At 49.4% G+C, this 21956-nt stretch overlaps 1 protein-coding gene and 1 long non-coding RNA gene across 2 annotated transcripts in view; one reads left to right on the forward strand and one right to left on the reverse strand.

Annotated features, from left to right (window-relative positions):
* Window positions 1-12949, forward strand: part of ALKBH5 (alkB homolog 5, RNA demethylase) — a gene marked incomplete at its 5' end in the record, with an annotated part of 21766 nt that extends 8817 nt beyond the window's left edge. Inside the window, 2 exons of the mRNA XM_006773975.2 lie at window positions 10112-10267; window positions 11354-12949. Coding sequence (XP_006774038.1) covers window positions 10112-10267; window positions 11354-11528 — 331 coding nt within the window. The remainder of the gene's footprint in view (window positions 1-10111; window positions 10268-11353) is intronic.
* Window positions 12950-14646: 1697 nt separating this feature from the next.
* LOC107184710 lies at window positions 14647-21940 on the reverse strand. Its single transcript, XR_001515607.1, has 2 exons — window positions 21834-21940; window positions 14647-14886 (listed from the first exon to the last, which is right to left on the reverse strand). It is a non-coding gene; the product is annotated as an uncharacterized LOC107184710 (long non-coding RNA).
* Window positions 21941-21956: the final 16 nt, after the last annotated feature.

A 21956-nucleotide genomic window follows, 5' to 3' on the forward strand; every position in this document is an offset into this window, starting at 1 on the left:
TGTTCCTCTTCTGGCCAGGAAGTGAGGGGTGTACTGCCAAAACTAGCCTGACCTGCAGTTCTTTCTGCTCATGGGGTGAATGCACTGAGCCAAGCAGACACTGGGTCAAGGTAAACTTGCCTGTAGAATGGACTCCTGAGAGGCAAGGTAATTGCCCAAGATCCGATAAGACATCAGCGAGCAGAGCAGGACTGGTGCTTAGACCCAAGCTGGCGCAGGATGTCCTTAAAGCTTGCCATCTTTTTTGTTGTTGTCAATCCTCCCGACAATATTTTTTTCCATTGATTTTTAGAGAGAGTGGAAAGAAGTCGGGGGAGGGAGAGAGAAACATTGATGTGAGAGAGAGACATCGATTGGTTACCTCCCACATGCACCCCAACCAGGGCCAGGGATTAAACCTGCATCCCAGGTATGTGCCCTTGACTGGGAACCAAACCCATGACCCTTTGGTCCGTGGGCCAATGCTCTAATCACCTAGAAACACCAGCAGGGCTTTTTAAATTTTTTTTTTTAATAAATATTCTTTAGAACAGTTTCAGATTTACAGAAAATGGTGAAAATAGTACTAAGAGGTCCCATGTACCAAACACCCCATGCCCCCCTATTTGTTAACATATTATGTCAATGTGGTATTTGTATTACAATAAAAAAATTAATATAGATCCAGGATTCTTTTTTTTTTTTTAATATATTTTATTGATTTTTTACAGAGAGGAAAGGAGAGAGATAGTCAGAAACATCGATGAGAGAGAAACATCGATCAGCTGCCTCCTGTACATCTCCCACTGGGGATGTGCCCGCAACCCAGGTACATGCCCTTGACCGGAATCGAACCTGGGACCTTTCAGTCTGCAGGCCGACGCTCTATCCACTGAGCCAAACCGGTTTTGGCATAGATCCAGGATTCTTAATTAAAGTCCATATTTTATTTAGATTTCCTTAGTTTTTTCCTAATGTACTTTTGTTCTAGGATTCCACAATTTAGTTGTCATCTCACCTTAGACTACTTGGCGGTGACTGTTTCTCAGTTTTGCCTTACATATGATAACATTGATGGTCAGGTATTTTATATAATGTCTTTCAGTTGGGATTTGTCTCATGTTTTCCTCATGGTTAGACTGGAGTTATAGGTTTTGAAGAGGAAGACCACGGAGGTATAAAGCACCACTCTCCTCAGTGACGTGTCCAGGGCACAGGACCTTGATATTGAGCTTGATCACCTGGCTGAGGTGGTGTTAATCAGATTTCTGCATGCTAAAGTTATACTATTTTCCTCTGTCCATACTGTCTCCTTAGGAGGGAAGTCACTGTGTGTAGCACATGCTTAAAGAGTGGGGAGTTAGCTCCTCCTCTGTAAGGGGGAGTAGCCCCACAAAGTACTTGGAATTCTGAACAGGAATTATTTCTTCTCCCCTACTTGTTTATGTCTTTACTAGAGGCCCGATGCACGAAATTCGTGCAAGGGGCTTGGCCCTCACAGCCGCAGCAGCTTGCCTTGGCCCTCACCTCGGCCCTCGCAGCACTGGCTTTGTCCAGAAGGTCATCTGGAAGGACTTTCTGGAAGGACGTCCAGAAGGTCGTTCGGCTGTCCAGTCTAATTTGCATATTATGCTTTTATTATTATAGATTCGATCATTTACTTATTGGTATGGATTCATGGGTAGTTATTTTATGCTCAGCTTGTTCTAGGTTTTGCCTTTAAGTCCTTATTTCTGACTTGCCTTTTTTTTTTTTAACTTCAGTCAATAACTTTGGTATCTTGACCCTTTGGGCCTAGAACTTCAGAATAATGTGATGAAGTCTCTTTGGTGTGGTTCTGCCACTTCATCAAGTCAAAACTGTGAGTGTGTTTTATCATATGTAGAATGGAGATGATTTAGACCTATGGTGCAGGCAGAGTACAAGGCACATTTGGGAGCTCCAGACACGGGTCAGCTTGGCAAATAGCAGCCTCTCTGTTCTAGCCAAAAGAATGTTCCCAGAATTCATCAGAAGAAGGGTTTTTATCTGCCCTTCTACTTTCTTTACCTGTGGTTCCCCGCACAGGCCAAAACTCAGAATCTGGAAGTGATGGAGTCCAGAGTATAGGCCCTTTCTGGCCTCTCCAGTCATTTCTTCTCAGTCTATACTTGACAACTTCAAGTGCAGCCAGGGACAAGTGGTATGCCCAGAACGAACTACAAAGCAACTCCTAGGGTGATACAGAACCAGAGCAGAACTTTTCAAGCTTCTCAAAATAGGTTATCTTGGAAATCTTCACTGGAGGTGCAAATGGAGGTGGCCATAGCCAGAGCATCAGCTGTTTCCTGCTTTTTGTAAATTTATTTTTTTTTTAGTTTTTAAATTATATTTTTATTGATTTCAGAGAGGAGAGGAGAAGGGGAGAGAGAAACATCAATAATGAGAGAGAATCATTGATTGGCTGCCTCCTGCACAGCCCACACTGGGGATAGAGCCCACAACCTGGGCATGTGCCCTGACTGGGAATCGAACCCTGATTCATAGGTTGATCCTCAACTACTGAGCCTCATAGGTCGGGCTGTTTCCTTCTTGAATGATGTCTCCCATACCTGGCTGCCTGGGATGACTAAGTTAGATACTCCTTGTAGAGCTATTTGTCTATACTCTTACCAGTTCCTCCAAGAAGCTCTAGCCAGCTGGGCCCCTGGCAGTAGTCTGACCTCAGATAATGGCTATTATAGGTGACTGAGGGTCTTTGACCTTCTGACTTGAGTGGTCCCAAGAGCCAGCCAGGTTCTAGGCTGGAGGGCAGACACACAGCTTTTGGTGTGAGAGGGCTGAAGAGTGGGAAAGTGCTCCCCAGCTTCCCCAGGCAGCTGAGGCACAGGCATCTCTGTTTATAGAATAAAATCCAAAATCATTGTTGGTTTCTGCCTATCCATCCAGCCAGCCTAATCTCTTCTACTCCTCACTTATGTTACAGTGCCTGCTTTTCCTAGTATGGTCCTTGGACGTCTGTCCTGGGCTCTTACAACAGTGTGGTCTCTGTTGGGAATGCTTTCCCATATAACACGTTCAGCTTCTGACCTACACCCTACCCTCCAAATGATCCACATTCACACACTGAACGTTGGTTAACCTAGCCATCCTTCAAGGCTCAGATGTTGGTTGTTTTGACATGCAGGGAGCATTATATACACACATGTGGCCCTCTTATACCCTTCCTGCTTAAATTGTCACAGCCAGTACACTTAGCATTGTGAACTTCCAAATCTGCTTTCTGTAGGGACAGGGAGAGCCTTATCCATCTGGGGCTCAGCATGAGGCCTGGCTCAGAGGAAGACAGTTCAGGCTGAAGAGGAGCAGCTCCAGAGTAGCTGTAGGGGCTTGTCTTGGAAAAGGACAAGCTGGTGACAAGATGAAAAGGGGAGCATCCTGGCCCAGGCATTTCCCAGACATCAGGGATATGGCCTTAGTGGGGCACCCGACTAACTTGATGTCTTTTGTGAAGTCACGTTTAAATGAGTAGAATTTGGGCATTGAGCTGGCCCTACTCATAGGCAGAAGGGTATAGCCAGTCTGTCTCCCCACTAAGTTCAGGAAAAGATTACACAGACTGCTGAGCAAAGGCCTAGGGCAGTGGTTCTCAACCTTCCTAATGCCGCGATCCTTTAATACAGTTCCTCATGTTGTGGTGACCCCCAACCATAAAATTATTTTCGTTGCTACTTCATAACTAATTTTGCTGCTGTTGTGAATCGTAATGTAAATATCTGATATGCAGGATGTATTTTCATTGTTACAAATTGAACATAAAGCATAGTGATTAATCACAAAAACATTATGTAATTATATATGTTTTCCGATTGTCTTAGGCCACCCCTGTGAAAGGGTCGTTCGATCCCCAAAGGGGTCGCGATCCACAGGTTGAGAACCACTGGCCTAGGGCCTCTGTCACTGGCTCAGGTCAGTCAGCTGGAATGGTCTTTCTTAGGGCCTTATGGGGAGGAAATGGAGAGGTGGCTGCCAAGTGCTTTCTGGCTCAACAAAATGCAGCTCCTTTGAATATGGGTGATGCTGAGTCATCATGCACGTGGTGCCATCATTTCTCACAGGGAGGACTGGGATGTTGGGGTGACCTGAGAGCTTCTGTAGGAGTGGAATCTTTGGGCTGCAGCTTAGCTTTATAAAACTAGTATGTTTGGGGGCACTACCAGTAAATGGCTGAGTGAGGCCTAGAACCTGGCTCTCCTGGTGCTGAGTCTTGTGGTCCTTTGGTGGATGGCACAGTGGCACACCCCACGTGTGCCCTGCTCCTGCCCTAGTGTGTCACTGGGGTGTATGCTATTTTAAGAAACAAACTCACATACAGAAGGGCTTTCTTCTGCTGTGCAAGTAGAGAGCTGATTGATGAGAGTGTTTTAAGTGAGAAGGGGGCTGCTCTACAGAGAGTGGGTTGCAGGCTGGTCAGCTCTTCAGCATCCCCCAGTTTCCCTGAATGTCTCTGTTTCCCAGTCCACTCAGGGCAAGCTGCCCAACATGCATCTTTGTCAGTCATTGGTACCCCAGGCGGGAAGCTGGACCTAACCATCATGAAGGTACAGTTAAAGTTTTAAATTACTGCTTAGAGAATGAAGTGGCTCATCAATTTCTGGGGTATAGCAACTCATCAGGGCAGGTGGTAGTGGTGTCCCATTTTTTTCCATGATTCTCTGGTGTGCAATCTTCTGTAGGACCTTGTGCGCTGCCTCATGCCACGCACTGACCTACTATGTGCTAGGCATTGGGTAAAGCGCTGCCTGCACATTAATTCTCAGAGTAGAGTGTGAACGCTGGAAAGGGGTCAGGTTGGAAGTTAACTGCCTCTAGTGATCTAGCAAGTTTGGAATGATCTTTGGGAATTCTTGACTTGGAAACATTAAGCATCTACCATGCACAAGGCACCCAAGGCAACTTATGTCCCTTGGTGGTTGGTATGTGATAGGTGAGCATTTTGCATGCCAGTGCAGCACAAGCTGAATGAGTACTGTTCTAGAAGCACAGAGTGTGTTCCCTGGATATAAATACCGGGGGAGCAGGTATTTATATCCAGCACCAGCCAGGTGGCTCAGTTGATGGGAACAGGTTCGATTCCTAGTCAGGGCACATATCTAAGTTGCAGGTTCAATCCCGGGTCAGGGCATGTACAGGAGACAACGCATCAGTGTTTCTCTCTCTCCCCGCCCCTTTCTCTTGCTCTAAAAAAATTTCAATAAAAACATATCCTCGGGTGAGGATTAAAAAAAAAATTATATCCAGCATGGTAGGTTTGGGGAGGGTGTTTAAGAAAGGCTTGAGAGCACGCCCATGCCTTTCTTCCCTCACAGGTGTATCTCCTGAACCTGTTTCCAAGGCCCTTTTCTCTGATTTTCCATGAACCAGAGCACCCCCGCATGGCTCACTCCTTTCTTGTAACATTTTTGAGAGCCAATGTAGCGCTGCCCAGGCTCTCCTGTTGCTTCTTATAACCTAAGCTCTTCCTCATTTCACCGTCTCTAGCTTTAATAAACGTATTCTCAAAATTTAAAAAGCTTGGTGATCTGGCCCCTGTGCTAGACACTGCTTGTTAGGCAGAAATGATAAGCTCAAAGACAGGAAGTTTAGAGGACCTCTGTAGCTGAGGGGTGATACGGGAGAAGGAGGCCTTGGATCAACACTTGATCTCAGGAGAGAGCTCTGGACTTTCATGGACTTCTAGTTGGTGACCAGGGCATCCAATCCATTAGTCTTCAGGAATCCCGAGGCTTGTATACAAGACTTGATTCCTGCACGGGGTGCTCTACAGTTCACTACATAAAGTGGCTCAGGGAATACACTTTCCGGTAAATGGTGCTCATCTCAGAGTAGGCTGAAGCTGGAAGAAGCAGCTGGAGTATCATTTGCCAAGTGTTAACTAAGGCTGGCATGAGCTGGGCTCTGTGCCAGTACCAGGAAAGGGGTCTCTTCTCATTCCCTTGTCCTTTGGGGAAAGGCAGACATTTAGCATTTCACCAGGGAGTAGCCTGGAAGGCTTTACAGAGACATGCTACCTGAAGGTAGTCAAGGATGTATGGGCTTCACACAGCACAGAAGAGGCTTAGGGGCAAAGACAGTTCAGGCAGAAGAGATGCTCTTTACAGAGGCTTAAAGTCTGGGGACTTGGAGGTAGTCCATTCTGGAACACAGAGTAGAGATCGGTAGGAGCAATCGATACAATCTAAGACCGTCAGAAAAGACTTCGCGCTGTGCAGAGAAATCTGGAGGTGCTGGGGAGCTGCTGAAGCATGTGAGCAGTGGGGTGAGGGATTTGCAGGCGAGAAATTGTCTGGAGGAGGCTGAGCTAAATGGCTTATTTGATCATTCAGGTCAAGGGATCTCAGGGGTCCGGGGAGACCCTCCCTGAAAGCTCTAGTGTGAGGCTGTGTGTGTGGATGAGCTGAAGGGAGACTGGAAGGCATACTCAGCTTTGCCCCGAGGGATGGGGATGAGGAGACAGCTTCTGGCCAGGCCTGAGACATCATCCCCCGTGACTCCTGCCATCGCTTCTGTCTTCATGATTCTTGTCTCCTGTGCCAAGGGTTAGTCCCCCTTTCTTCTCTGGTCCAATGAGTGTGTGTCCACATGCATACGCCCTACCCATTGGTCACTCAGTAGACAAGGGTGTACTCAGATATGCCCACCACATTGCTTCCTGCCTCCCTTGGGAAAGCCAGGCTTTATAGCACAAAAGGGTGCTTGGTGAAGGTGGAGCCAGAAGTTGGAGTGGTTGGCAGCAGACCCTGAAGCTCAGACTGGTGGTGGTCTGTCTGCACTGCCCTGTTCTGCAGTGATGCAAACCCACCTGGGCTTCAGAAGCCATCGTAGGGTTGTAGCTGTGTGACTGAGGCAAGGGACTTGGTCTCCAGTTCAGCATTGCTTCCCACCTTTGCAGTGGGTATAAGCCTCCCTAGCAGCTTCTCTGGAGGATTCCGAGTGATAAAGGAACAGAGTCAACTCCCCATCCCCTCAGGTCCCGTGGTAATGTGTTACATTAATGCTGTCATCCTCCCTTTGTTCTGGCTTCCCCTAGACCAGTGGTTCTAACCTTCCTAATGCCGAGACCCTTTAATACAGTTCCTCATGGTGTGGTGACCCCCAACCATAAATTTTTTTTCGTTGCTACTTCATCACTGTAATTTTGCTACTGTTATGAATCGTCATGTAAATATCTGATATGCAGGATGTCTTTTCATTGTTACAAATTGAACATTACTAAAGCATAGTGATTAATCACAAAAACAATATGTAATTATATATGTGTTTTCTGATGGTCTTAAGCGACCCTTGTGAAAGGGTCGTTCGACCCCCAAAGGGGTGGCGACCCACAGGTTGAGAACCGCTGCCCTATACCAAGGCTCAGTCCCTGCCTTGTTAATCCTCGCTTCATGTGGCTGTGGTGCCTTGCTGTGACGGGGATGCTGACTCAGATCTGTGCTGCAGGTCTTCCTTCGTTCCTGTTGCCACCTGAGGGGGCCCAGACCTTACTGCTAGAACTGGGCTTCCTTACTCCCAATCTGTGGCTTTGCACACTGAACCTTAAAGGGCCTGGCCTGCTCCCTGGCCTTTGAAGAGGGGTTTGGTCTGAAGTTAAGCTGCTGGTGGCCTCTCGGCTTGGAATCTGGCTCTAGCCTGGCTTCCTGCAGCTTTGTGGCTTTTTGGATGTGGAGGGAGGGCAAGAGCTTCTCCAGCGTTTCTGAGATGTCCTGTAACAGCCCCAGGGGATGGGTTGGGAACCCTTTGGAGCCCCAAAGCTTATACTGTCCCCAAAATGAGTACGTGATTCTGGACTCTGGTAGGGCACTTCTGATTATCCCTCCTCTGAGGGCTGCCCCGTGATAACAACAGAGCAGTCATGTGCGGAGAACAGTACCCTTTCCTCACTTAGGCAGCTAGAGAGCAGCAGAGCCAGTCCAGGTCCCTGTCCTGTCTCTCCAGTCTCAGCTGGTTGTCACTTTCTTCCCAGCTTCTCCAGCAGTCCTAGAACTCTAGTGAGGGGCCATCACCACTGTGCCCGGGCTGCCCAGGCAGGCCACTCAGCTAGTAAGCAGTTTTAGGGCGGGGCAAACCAGGACTTGGCCTGTGCCAGCGTGGCAGGATGTGCTTGTGTTTTCTTGGCCCCCGAGGTGTGTAGTTTGGGCTCTCCTCGTGGTGGCTCTGCTGCTCTCTTGCCATCTGTCACTAATCCAAGGAAACAACTCCAGGGAGCTAGGCCCTGCCCACCAGGGCTTTCTGTATCAGGGGCTTTTCTGCCCTGAGTGTGTGGTCCCTGGCACCTGTGGCATCTTAGTGTAGGATTAGTTTAGTGGTGCCAAAAGGAGATGTTCCTCCATGAGGCTTCAGACCCTTGGAGTCCTTGCAGTCAAGCTTAATGGCTAATGTCTTATTTGGTCTTATCTCTGCTGCCTGGACCTCTCAGCATAGGGACATGAGGTCTGGCCTGGTAAAGAGGGCTTTGGGGATCAGGTGATTCTAATTCCCACCTTCATGTCTGGGTGTTGCCCAGCACTACCTCTTCCTGGTGCTTCTCTAAAGAATCCTAGGACTTATCTTTGGTTTCTAGACCCTCAGAACTAAAAGAGGCCTTAGAGCCAGTCACATTTCCTTCTTTGCTCAAATGGGGAAACTGAGGCCCAGAGAGGGATGGTGATCAGGGCTGGATTTTCTCTTGCTATTCGGTCCTCCTTCCCTGAGCCCAGAGTGGAGGCTGAGGCTGGAGAAGCTGTGCCCCTGTGGCCTCTGCCTCTGTGAGGCCAAAGCAAAGGGACAGGGACAGTTATGTTGCCTTCCTGCCCGCTCGTTTGAGCCTGAGGGCGTCAGAACATGTATTCCGAGCTAGAAGGTGCCCCCTGCTGCTCTTAGGAGAAGACCCCTGCCCAGGTTCAGAGCCCTGTGACTCTTGCCTGGCTGGCTTGGAGTCTCACCTAGGCTTAAACCTTTCTCCAAGACTTCCCGGACACGTAACTTACTATTCTGACCCAGCTTTCCCCATCTATTTACAGCAGGCCAGCCAGTAGGGGTAGGGGGAGCTGCGAAGACTGGGTGCAGTTGTTACCAAGAATGCCAGGCAGACTAGGGCAAGGCAGCCTCTGATCCCAGCCCCACTTCCTCTCAGTAATTTTGTGAGGATGTCCTTTGAGTCTTGCCCTGATCACAGCACCTTTTTCCTCAGAACCAAATTACTACTTTGTGCCCAGCAGCCTGTGGGAAATTGCCTTTGGGGCCTTCTGCCAGCTGTGCACCAATTACCCCCTCCCAGGCCTCTCTCCTGCTCCTTGCTGTACCAGCCTGACTTGCCAGCCTTCTCGGTACCGTGCAAGGAGCCTTAGGCTTCTTTGAGTTTCCCTACTCTGGCTTCAGATCACTGCCCTGATACCTCCGTGCCCAGCTTCTCCAACCCCTCTTCCTTGACTCTGCTTGCATCTTCTTCCTTTACTAGGTAGGCATTGTATTCCTTGAAATTCATACCCGGTGCTCCATGAGAACTTGCCTTCAAAAGCCCTTGGCCTGGTCAGTATCCTGGAATAAACAGAAGCTGCCAGGTGACTGTGGTGGGATGAGAGCCCAGTACATGAATGTGGAGTTGGGCCTGGGCTCTCCTGGTTCTGCCACAGCCTCTGTCCCTGAGTGAGAGTGGGGGAAACTCTTACTCTGTTCCCCTCCAGCCGTCCATAGGCCTGGCCAGGAGAACCTCCCTGCCTGGCATTTAGGCAAGGGTGAAGTTGTCTGTTGGAGTATGTTGGTGCCCATCAGAGGGCTCTCAGTCCTCTGGCAAGTGGAAATGTCCAGAGAACCTCTGGGTCTGAGGCTGCTTCATCCAACTCAAAGAGTGCCCTGGGATCTTTTCCCTGGGGCAGCCGATTTCTGTCATGGAAGTCTCCATACGGAAGTATTCTTGTTCCCTGCTCCTAAGCCTGAACTTAAGAAGTGTCTTTGGAAGTCAGCCAGACCAATCTTTAGTTGAACCACAAGAGACAGAGGCACAGAGTCGAGCTCCTGGCCTCCTCACTCAGCCGGCCTGGAGAGAGAATTGGTCTGCTAGGATCCATACCCCCACCAGAGGCCCGTGATGACCCGATGCCTATTTCTTTTGCAGGACTAGATTAGACGCGCCCCGGTTGGAGACCAAGTCCCTGAGCAGCTCCGTGTTACCACCCAGCTATGCTTCAGATCGCCTGTCAGGAAACAACAGGGACGCTGCTCTGAAACCCAAGCGGTCTCACCGCAAGGCAGACCCCGACGCTGCTCACAGGTACTCAGCTTAGGACCCTCAACAAGGCTAGCAAAGCAGCCCCCTGGCCTAGCTTCAGAGTGAGATGGATAGGGAAGAGCCTGGGATAGGTGGTTAGGAGCCTGGCATTGCCCACATTTCTCAAGCTTTATGTCTAGTTCCCCTGGGCTGGTGGCATTGGTGCCATTCACACTTAACCCCTGATTGCCTGTATCCTCAGAGAGAAGAGGTTAGGCCCAGACTCTGACAAATGGGAATGCTTCATGGCCTGACCGTGATTTCCCTTTTCCAGTCCACCCAGACAAGCACTCTTGTGGCTTATACTTAACTGTGAAAGCTTGGGACTCAGAAGCTAGTGGGCCAGACCCATTTCAGAAGGATTGGGGATGGTTCCTGAGGAAGTACTGTTTAAGCCAGGGGTGGGCAAACTTTTTGACTCGAGGGCCACAATGGGTTCTTAAACTGGACCGGAGGGCCGGAATAAAAGCGTGGATGGAGTGTTTGTGTGAACTAATATAAATTCAAAGTAAACATCATTACATAAAAGGGTATGGTCTTTTTTTTTTTTTTTAGTTTTATTCATTTCTGGCCCGCGGGCCGTAGTTTGCCCATGGCTGGTTTAAGCTAAGACCAAACAGATGAGGAAGACCTGTGGGCAGGGCAATGTAGGCAGGAGATACTCAGGGGCTAAAACACTGAGGCAGGAAGAATTTGGTGGTTTCAGGGGCTAGTGGGGTTGGTGGGCAGAGAGAAAGGGGGAGTAAGTTGGGGGGTTGAGAAGTGGAGGGAGATGGCAGGACTGTGCAGGGTGTTAGGCTGTATAGGGAGGGCCTTTTTCTATACAAACGGCAGCCTTGGCAGTGTCCTTGGGCACCAGACTCAGAGCCATGCAGACCCCACAGGGTACTTAGGAAGTGTCTCAACGAGTAGGAGTGACCACTAGCACTTAGTGGACAGGGAAACAATGCCATTGCTTCTGCCAGTACAGCCCTCTGGGAGAATGGTGGTGAGTCATCCTGCAAATGAGGGTCAGAGCTTGGTGCAGAGGTGGGAGGCCCTGTGGCCATGCCAGCCTCTTTGTAACTGCTTCCACCCTGCCCCTTGCAGGCCTAGGATCCTGGAGATGGACAAAGAAGAGAACCGACGCTCAGTGCTGCTGCCCACACACCGGCGGAGGGGGAGCTTCAGCTCTGAGAACTACTGGCGCAAGTCCTATGAGTCGGAGGACTGCTCAGAGGCCGCGGGCAGCCCCACCCGAAAGGTGAAGATGCGGAGGCACTGAGGCCCACTGCATCCTCTCGGGAACTCTGGTTAATCCTCACGTAGCCACCCCCTTTTTGTTTCGTTTTGAGGGGTTTTGTTTGTTTTTTGTTTGTTTGGACCCTTTTATTTTTCCTTGGTTTGTTGCCTGTTGAGGCTAAAGAACAGAATTGGTTCCTGGTTTTCCTCTTGGATGGAAAGGCTGACAGCTCACTCTGGAGTGGCTAGTAGAGGAACGCGGGGCAACCATCATCAAGTGGGGCTGTGTCAGGCTGGTTTTATTTAAAAGCAACAAAATGTTTTGGTTAAGAAAATTCTTGTTTTGCTTTATATGTAAATTTTCTCAGTGTTGTGAATGAAGTTGTCCCTGTAACCACTCCCCCCCCCCCCCCCCCCCCCGCCCCCCCATGTTTAAGCTGGGCTGAGGTCTCCTGGGCCTTGCTGTCCTACCTGTCACCTGCTCACCAGGCTCTGGAAAGTCACACAAACACCTTCTTCCTCTTGCTGCAGAATCATTCAGGATGACTGAGCAGGCGCTTCAATAGTGCCAGCCCCTGCACCCCAGAGCTATTGGCCGAGCCAGGGCTTCCTCCATGCCCACTGGCCTGCTTTGCCTACAGGTCCCTGGCTGCAGCGGTCTTGACCTCTTGCCAAGAGCATACCTCTGCTGGATTGCTCCTTTCGGGCATATACGTGTGATTGTATGGAACAGTTAGACTGGCCATGTTGGGACAGTTTTAGAAATTGTTTCTAGCTAGAAGGGCTGGTGTCCTTCCAAGTCTAGCATTTGGGGGATGGAAAGTTGTGGTGTGTAGCAGGATTTTTGTTTAGATTTTTTTCCCCCCTTTGGTCTCGTTCTTTTCCTTTTCCTTTCCTTTCATCTACATTGGCCAGTTTGGGCCTTCTCCCCGTGTCACCCCCATAGAAAGGTGTCTGCCCCTCTGCCTGCCTGCAGCACACATCCAAGGCCAGAGCCCAGGTCTGCAGACTGGGTTAGTGTCTCTTCTGCCTCGGGGCATGGGAGCTGGGGAAGGGGCTTTTAAAAAATAGTAATAGGAGGGGAAAAAGTAGTCTTTGGCAGTTTCCACCTCCTCAGATTCTCGAGGGCTGTGAGGTTTTGCTGGTCTAGATTTGTTAGAAATGTTTCCTTGCTAGGCCTGAGAGCAGATTCCCCACGTTGCCACCACCATGGGGAGGACCTTGTTTATAGGGTCCTAGGTCTGGGGCTGCAGAAATTGGGGGCAGCCACCATTAGGAAGCCCTTCTCAGGGCCAGAACTCCTTTGCCAGCGTGGATCCTCAAGTTGGAACTGCATAACTAAGGCAGTTGCATTTTTTTTTTTACAGCTCCCCCTCCCCCCTCAATGATTTGTAGTTGTATGTGCAGCACTTTGCCCTGATATGTGTGCTCTACAATAAAAACCAAATCTAATATATTTTGAAACAGTTGTCTGATGCTATCATAAAAGAGGGCTTGCCTTTGGTGCTTCCTTCATCCCTTCATTTTCTCTTTAAACTCTGAATGGGGGGTTGGTGGTGAGCAGAGTTTATTGTCCACTAGGGCTCCAGAGGAGATGACCAATCGCTGACACAGGCCCAGGGGCTGAAGGTGGACTGGACTTCTGCTTTTTCTCCCACTCCCAGGAGCCAGGATCCTACCCTGCTGAGTTCTGGAAGCTCCTCTTCCTAGGGGTGATCAGAGGATGTGTGCTAGTGAAGGAAGGACAGCATGAGCAAAGGCAGGGGGAGAGCCTGGTCTTTGTAGAAGACACACAAGTGGTTTTGCTCATTAAACAAATAACTGAGTTCTTATATTCTGGGCAATCCCACACTGTGGCCCCAATAGTGAGCAAAACTATCCTGGTCCTTGCCTTCAGAATTCATACCAGTGGAGTTGTGGTATATGGACACAGCAGACATTTTGCGATGGAGTGGGATTGGGGCCCAGAGGGTTTTAGTACCTCCAGATCCCAGACCTGGCTCCCAGGTTCTGGTTAGGGGCTTTGGCCTAGAGTCTTCTTCATTTGCTTCCAGTGCCCAGAGCCAGTCTGCTTGGCCAAATTCTTATTGTGGAAACCTGAAAAGCCACTTAACTGCCCATTTAACAGAGGAAAGTCCAGATCCAACAATTGTCCTGCAAATCGGTAACAGATCTGGCCAGTTGGGCCTACAGGGGTCAGCCACTGGCTGCAGACTGGGCCCTGGATGCCCCAGGGAGGAGACATTGGAGCTGAGAGGGAAAGTGACTGCCAAAGATGAGCTAGAGTATACATGTAGAGGTACGCACCCACCCCTCTATGCCTGGGCTCCTGATTAGGAGCATGGAATGGGGGCTCACATGGAAAGCTGGGAACCGAGAGGGCTCTTCTGTAGCTGTGACAAGCCAGACCCTGGTTCCCTAGTCCCTGGGTAAAAGAGGCCCTTTGCCCTGCAGGATTGAGGGACAGGAGAACTTAGAGAAATAGGGTCCCGCCCTAGCAGATCCTGCTGTGTCCTTGGCATTCGTCTCTGTAGCTGTACAGTGGCTCCTCGGCACCCCATCTCTTGGACTGTGATAATCCCTTGAGCAGTCCCCAAGCCTGCAGAGACCTTAAGGGAATGGGAGATCCCCTACCTGACTGTTCCCAGCCATCTCCTGGGGCACCAGCTGTTTGGGCCAGCTGCTATGTCCCATCAGCCTGCCCCCAGACCGGTCTTGTACACAGTAGGTGCTCTAACAACATCTGGCACCAGTACTGCCCACCTGGGGAGCCCATCTCATTCCTCCAACCCTGTTGTGTGGTGGGGGAAACTTAGGTCCAAAGTCATGTTCATTCAAAAAATATTTGAGTGTCCTGTTGTGCACCAAGCTCTGTGCTGGGTGTTGAGGATACAAGACAGACCTGGTATATGTCATATACACACATGTTATTATAAATTGTACTGATATAAAAGATGTATAGCACATAAAGTACAAATAAAATATACAATATTCTTTATCATAAATTTGTATAGCCAGTTTTTCACAGAATGCTTTTGTTGATTTTTTTTTTCTGAATTCTTATATTTAGAGCCTACCTGTGGTACTAATTCAACCACGATATGGCTAATGGAGTTCCATCCCATCTATTTGTATTAGTTTCCTGTGTCGGCAGTAACAAATTACCACAAACAACAGAAATTTATTTTCTCACAGTTCTGGTGGTCAGAAACCCAAAATCGCTATTACTGGGTGTTGGCAGGGCCACACTTCTTGTGGAGGCTCTAGTCCTTACCTCTGGCGGCTTCTGGTGGGTACTGAAACTCCTGGTCGTACAGCCACGTTGCCTTCTCTTCTGTTTACCAAATCTCCCTTTGCCTCCATCTCCTCAGGACGCTTGTGTGATGGGATTTAGGGCCCAGCTGGAGAACCAAAAATATTCCCCATGTAAAGATCTTTAATCACATCTGCACGGTTAAAAAAATGTAAAATATAAAACATGGATAAGTGCCAGGGATTAGGACCTGATATCTTTGGGGGCCACTGTTAAGCCGACTACACTGCTCTTGTACCAGATTCTCTTTTTTAAATCCTCACCTGAGGACATGCTGTTACTGATTTTAGAGGGAGGGAGAAACATCAATGTGAGAGTGAAATACTGATCCGTTGCCTCCTGCACATGCCCCAATTGGGGTCAAACCCACAACCTGTGTATGTATGTGCCCTGACTAGTAAACTCTCGACATTTTAGTATATGGGACTACGCTGCCACCAACTGAGCCACACTGCTCAGGGCAGCAGTTAATTTATTATCATTAAATTTTGTACATGACATACAGATTTCTCATCGTTGAGCAAATTGTTAACTGGATTGAAATTTCTCAGCCTCAGCACTACTTTTAAATTTAATCTGCATCCTTAATATTTTTCCACCTATTTAAAAAATTTTTAAATTGATTTTAGAGGAAAGGAGAGAGAAACATCGATGTAGGAAACATCAATCGGTTGCCTCCTGCATGCGCCCCAACTGGGTATCCAACCCGAAACCTGGGTATGTTCCTTGGCTGGAAATCAAACCCACCACCTTTTGGTGTACGGGATGAGCCTCCAACCTTCTGAACCAGACCAGCCAGGTTCCATCTGTTTCTTAAGTCTAGTCCTGTGCTGTCCACTCTGGCAGCCACTGGAAAATTTGCCTGTTGAACACTTGAGATGTGGCTAGTTTGAACCGAGATGTGCTTTAATAAACACCAGAATTTGAAGAGTTAGTAATGGAAAAAAAATGTAAAAGATATCATTAGTTACTTTATATTGATTATATGTTGAAATATTTTGGACATACCAGGTTAAATAAAATATACTAGTTAAATTAATCTCAGCTGTTTTTCTGTTACTGTTTTAAGTCTGGCTACTCCAGAGTTTAATTAGCCTGTCCTGTGTGGCTTAATGTTGAAGCATCCTGTACACCAAAAGGTTGTGGGTTTGATATTCCCAGTCGGCATATACCTAGGCTGCAGGTTCGACCCCTGGTTGGGGTGCATGTGGAAGGCAACTGATGGATGTCTCTCTCTCCCTCCCTTCCTCTTTGTAAAATCAATAAAAATATATCCTAGGTGCCCTAACCGGTTTAGCTCAGTGGATAGAGCGTTGGCCTGTGGACTCAAGGATCCCAGGTTCGTCCAGTCAAGGGCATGTACCTTGGTTGCAGGCACATCCCCAGTGGAGAGTGTGCAGGAGGCAGCTGATTGGTGTTTCTCTCATCGATGTTTCTAACTCTCTATCCCTCTCCATTCCTCGCTGTAAAAAATCAATAAAATGTATATATTTTTTAAAAATATATCCTAGGATGAATATTTTTTTAAAAAAGAGAACAGACAATAGCAAAATACAGTGAAATTAGGAAGTGCTTAGTTTTGAACATTACTTTTGCTTTTAATATAATATAGTTTTAATTTTATATAATTTAATTTTTAATAATGGTTTTATTTTAACAACTGACTTGCAAAAATTCTTAAAATTCCACAGTTGGCTCTTGGAGCCATTATTGGGCATTGTGGGGACTGGGGTCCTCTAATTAGGTTTTAGGGTGCTCGTTGTGCAGTTCTTCCCTGCGCCCACAATGGGGCAGCAGAGTCCAAGTGACAGTGCTTCAGAGTGGGGCAGGGGCAGCTGTCCTTTGCTTTGGATGGGGAACTGAGGCCCAGGGGCAAGAATTTAGGATCCCTACTATTGCCCTCCTCAGCCAGGGGACTCAGGACGCACAGGGGCTTTGCACATGCCGGTGCTCTCTGCCTTAGGAGCCTCCTCAGGGCTGCCTCTGGGCTCCCCAGACCACTGGCTACCCTCAGCATAGCCCAGAGTGTCCTCCAGGGTGGGAGAGTAGGCCCTCACTCCCCCCTTCTCCTGGACTCTCACTGTGAGACCCTTTTCAAATGGTCTTATTTAATTTGGGGCCTGGGCTCATATTTTGACTCTACCATGTACTAGCTGTGTGATTTGAGGCAAATTACTTCACCCCTCTGACCTTGGTTTCTTCCTTTGTAAAATGAGCATAGGATTAAAGGAATGACTATGGTCCTTGGCACAGACTAAGTGCTCAGTGTTGTTAAATAGTAGCCATTAATATTTACCCCCATTGTGCAGATGAGTACATTGAGGCCCAGAAAGAAACAGGAACTTGGGGCCACAGAGAGGAATGAAGCACAGAACTCCACCTTCTAACAGGCCTGTGACAATGCCTGCTCAGCCCCTGCTCAGTCCCTGGAGCCTCAAACCTGAACCTCCCTGCAGGGGCAGGTACCTTAATCCCAAAGTCCTGTGGCCCAGCATGAGCTGAGAAACGCACACCAAGCGTCCTGGCTCAGAGCCCCGCACCCAGAGAGGCACACTGGCTGCAGGTCCAGAGGAGCATTATCATCTACCCCATGTGACCTTGGGCAGGTCACTTTTCTCCCTTTATTAAAAAAATACATTTGTATTGATTTCAGGGAGGAAGGGAGAGGGAGAGATAGATGGAAACATCAATGAGGAGATAGAATCATTGATCAGCTCCCTCTTGCACACCCCCCACTGGAGATAGAGCCCACAACCCAGGCCTGTGCCCTGACTGGGAACTGAACCCTGACCTCCTGGTTCATAAGTCGACGCTCAACCACTGAGCCACACAGGCCAGGCAGGTCACTTTTCTCGTGACCTGCTGCCTCCCTTAGGAAATGAGGACAGGCCGGGTCTGCCTAACACTCCTCCCCCTGCCTGGTTGGCTTTTCTTTGACTGATGCCCAACACACTGTTCACCGTCTGTTGACTGAGGGCTCCAGATCCATTGCCACCTCCCCTACCTGGGCCCTAAAGAGCGCCCTTAGAGCCAACTTCATTTTGCATACCACCCAGGGTGAGGGGCTCAAACCCCCCCCTCCCCTGGCTCAGGCTCCCCAGTGGTCTCCCAGTCAGTCCCCACATCCTGCTTGTTTTCCCCCCTCATTTCCTTCCAGCCCAGACCCCACTCCAGGAATTCCCGGCCTGCCAGACCCCTGGGGCGGGGGGACCAAGAAGAAGATGCCTGTCATTTGGGCACCAGAGGAGCGTTGTGGCCTCGGCTGGGATTTGGGCCAGCTCCTGGAAGGCTGGGTCCTCTTCCCTCAGCCAGGCTCTCCTGGTTTTCCTCCCACTTCTCTTGCTGCCCCTACTCTGTCTCCCTTTTCCCCTCCTTCCCTCCACAGGTCAAGTCATTCTCTACCTTTTGCTCCCGTTTACTGTCTGTAAAGTGGGATTTTCCTCACATCTATCTCCAGGATTGTTGCAAGCATTCAAAGGGAGGATGCACAGACAGAGCATTTATCTGAGGACACCCTCAGTGCTCGCCAGGCTGTCTCAGGGCCACCCCTATTCACCTCCCTGCCCCACCTCCCACTCCCATCAGCCATCACCTCTTGTGGACTCGCTTCCTAAATAGTGTGGATTGTTATTTTTTAATTAAATATTTCAAACACACTGAGAAATACTTAAAATAAGTCACAGAAGTACCCACATTAACATTTTGTCATATTTGCTTTAGATCTTAAAAAATTGTTTTTTTTTCAAATTGTGTCAAGTACCTACTATGTGCCAGGCACTATTCTAGGCACGAGCACAGCAATGAACAGCATTAAAAACAGCCCTGGCCCTAGCTGGTTTGGCTCAGTGGATAGAGCTTCATGTACCTTGGTTGCAGGTTTGATCCCTAGCCTGGGGCCGTGTGTGGGAGGCAACCAATCGATGTCTCTCTCATCCATGTTTTTCCGCTCTTCGATCTACACCCCCTCCCTTCTCTAAAAATCAGTGGAAAAATATCCTTGGGTGAGGATTAACTAAAAAATATATAAAAAAAACAAAAAACCCTAGCTCTGGCCTGGCCAGGTAGCTAGCTCAATTGGTTAGAGCATCATCCTGATATGCCAAGGTTGTGGGTTCGATTCCAGGTCAGGGCACATGCCTAGGTTGCAGGCTTGATCCCCGGTGTGGGGTGGGCAGGAGGCAGCCAATCAATGATTCTCTCATCTATGTTTCTATCACTCTCCCTCTCTGAAATCAAAAAAAATATGTTTTTTTAAAAAGAATCAACCAATGAAGTAAATAAGTGGAACAACAAATCGGTGTTTCGCTCTCAAGCCAATAAATAAAATGAAATTGGATAAAATTAAATTAAAAAAACACCTCGCCTTCACGGAGGGCCTTCTCAAGCTGGGAAGTCAAGCCACGCAGTGCACACGTACAGAAGTCAAGTAGGTGGTGCTGAAGAAAGGTCGTCAGAATCAGGCAGGGAGGCATCCAGCGGGGAAACAGCTGTCAGGAGGCTCCCTGGAGGAGTGTCATTTAAGTAAGACCAAAAGGAAGAGAGGGGCTTGGCTAAATGAGCCCAGGCTTTCCAGGCAAGGAAGAGATCCGTGCAAAGGTCCCACGGCAGAAGCTAGTCTGCTAATTGGAAGAACGCCAGCATGTCCTGAAGCGAGTCCTAAAATAGCTGACTCACTAGATACGGACCCTGCCAGGCCCTGTGCTCAACTCCTGTTTTGAATCATCTCATTTAGTCCTTGTAACATTACAGATGAGGAAACAAGCTCAAGGTGGCTCAAGCCTGACCTGACATCACCCAGCTGGCAAGGGGATATCTTAGGATTTGAAGCCAGACTTGGGTCCCACCTCAGTGCTGGGGTAGGGTCCTGGGGTGGCCTAGGAGAAGGAGAGGGCAGGGAGAGGCCGCCTCACCTAGAAAATGCCGAGAAGGTAGCAGCTCCTCCCTGGCCAGAGGCTGCCCTGAGTGTGAAGGAGGGAGCAGCCTCTCTTCCAGCGCTGACTCGGCAGCCTGCTCCTCCATCCCCAGGAGAGGGGTGGGGGCCCTTAAGGTCACTGAAGACCCTATCTCCTGCTTTCAGCAAGGAACAGTCCTGGCCTGGCAACCTGGCTGTCGCCTGGGCCCTCTTGGTAACCAGAGGTCGGGCTGCCCCTCAAGGGGGAGGGAAAGGCAGTTACTAGTCCCCCAGGTCCTCCAGCCTGGGAGATGGTCCCTTCCCCAGTGCCCTTCCTAAACCCTGCCTGGCTTTGGGGACGGGGGCAAGTTGGGCCTGGGAAAGGCCTGTTTTAAAATCCAGAATCTGGGATCCCACTCCACAGGCATTCACATTTGGTGGGCCTAGAATCTATTGTGAACAAGTGTGGGGGAGCTCTGACACTGTGAGAACCCTTACTTGCCAGGAGACCCTCCTCTTGTCTACCTACCCCCCAGCCTCTCTACCTGTTTCAGCTCAGCTTGAATCGTGCCCCTCCCTCCAGGACACCTGCCCTGGGTCACATGCTTCTGCGTGGCCCCCATCACAGCACAGCACGGCGAACTCCTGGTGGTCCTGGCCTCCATTCAGCTCTGTCCCATCCCCTAGATTGTGAGCAGAGTGGGGATGCTTACTACCTGATGACTAAGCATCATTTCAAAGAACGGAGACTGAGGAAGGGCAGGGACTGGCCTGGGGTGACGGAGGAGGAGAGCTCCAATAGCAATTAGTAAGAACTTAATAACAGCTACCACTCACACGGCTCTTCCTGTCTGCCTGGCACAGTCCAAGGGCTTCACAAGTACTAATTCATCTCATCTTCACAACAACCTTTTGAGGTAGGTACTAGTATTATCCACATTTCTACAGACGAGGAAACTGAGGCACAGAGAGCTTAACCAATTTGCTCCAGGCTGCACAGCTTCTAAATGGTGAAGTTGGGATAGGAATTAACAAATTTCTAACACTTCTCTGTGTGAGACCCTCATTTTGTGAAAGAAGCAATTGGGACTCAGGTCTTGTCAGTAGATGGCAGGGCAGGGACCAGAAGCAGGCCTGAGTTGCCTGTGCTGAGTGTGGGATAGGCAGTGGCCCAAGGGATCAACCCCTCTCATTCCAGCCAACTCTGCCCATAACTCAAGTCAAAGCCCCTCTGCTCTTTACCCATCTGTCTTAGCTTCCTCATCTGTAAACGGGGATCATTTTGTTGCCTCCCTCAGAACTGTTGAGAGCATTAAATCTGTGTAGTGCCTGCCACACATCAGGCACTCAAGCTGTTGTTCTTAGCATTTTTCCTCTTCTCACCATCCTGCTCCCTCACCTGTCCCTCTTCCAGATCCAGCCCCAACCCGAGAAGTGCTAGGCAGGACTGGCATGGGTGGAGAGGGACAGCCAGGCCCCTGTTGCTTGGCAGCTGCCTCTGAGGGTCAGAAGTCAGGCCTGCCTCCCTTGGCATAGCTGGTGGGGATGGGGCCTGGTTCACCCCCACCCCCCACCTAAGTTTCTGGGACCTGGGACCTGCCCAGCCCTTAGCCAAGGGCAGCCTATCTTCAGCCTGGCTGAGGCCATTGTCCAGATGAGAAAAGGAGGCCTGGGAGGTAGGTGGGGACAATGGAATTGGAGGTGAGCACAGTTGTATGTATATAGTTCCCAGCACAGGGAAGGCCCTTCCCCTATCTTGGAAAAGCCCAAATCTAATCTCAGGACCTTCCCAGTTGTCCCCCATGGGGAAGACCCTCCGCTTTGCTGGCTCTCCATCCCTCTTTGGCTGATGGAACTCCTAAGAACCCCTAAGCTGCCACATAGTGCCTGTTGTGTCGGGTCCTGAAGGATGTGTAGGAGTTCCCCAGGGGCTGGGGACTAAGGGCCTTCCTGATTAGTTCATTCCATCTTGACCACACACCAAGAGCAAAAAGCATGTTGGTGGGAGGTGGAGAATAGTCAAAATGGTGTCCCGAAAAACTGGTAAACATTGGATTAATGCATAGATGGGGCAACGGGCTGAGGGGCCAGGGCGTTGCACCAGTAGAACCCTCCTGGCTTTCGGGGTAGGGCTGCCTCATTACCTGAATATGCATGTCGCTCGCTCGTAGGAGGAGGGGAAAGGGTCTTCCAGGTTCGGGAGCACACGCCAGCCCCTCTAAAGTTCGCCCAGCCGTCCACACTGGATCCTGGGCTCTCGGACTACA

This window comes from Myotis davidii, unplaced genomic scaffold (assembly GCF_000327345.1).
Source record: "Myotis davidii unplaced genomic scaffold, ASM32734v1 scaffold207, whole genome shotgun sequence".
In the NCBI taxonomy this organism is placed as follows: domain Eukaryota; kingdom Metazoa; phylum Chordata; class Mammalia; order Chiroptera; family Vespertilionidae; genus Myotis; species Myotis davidii.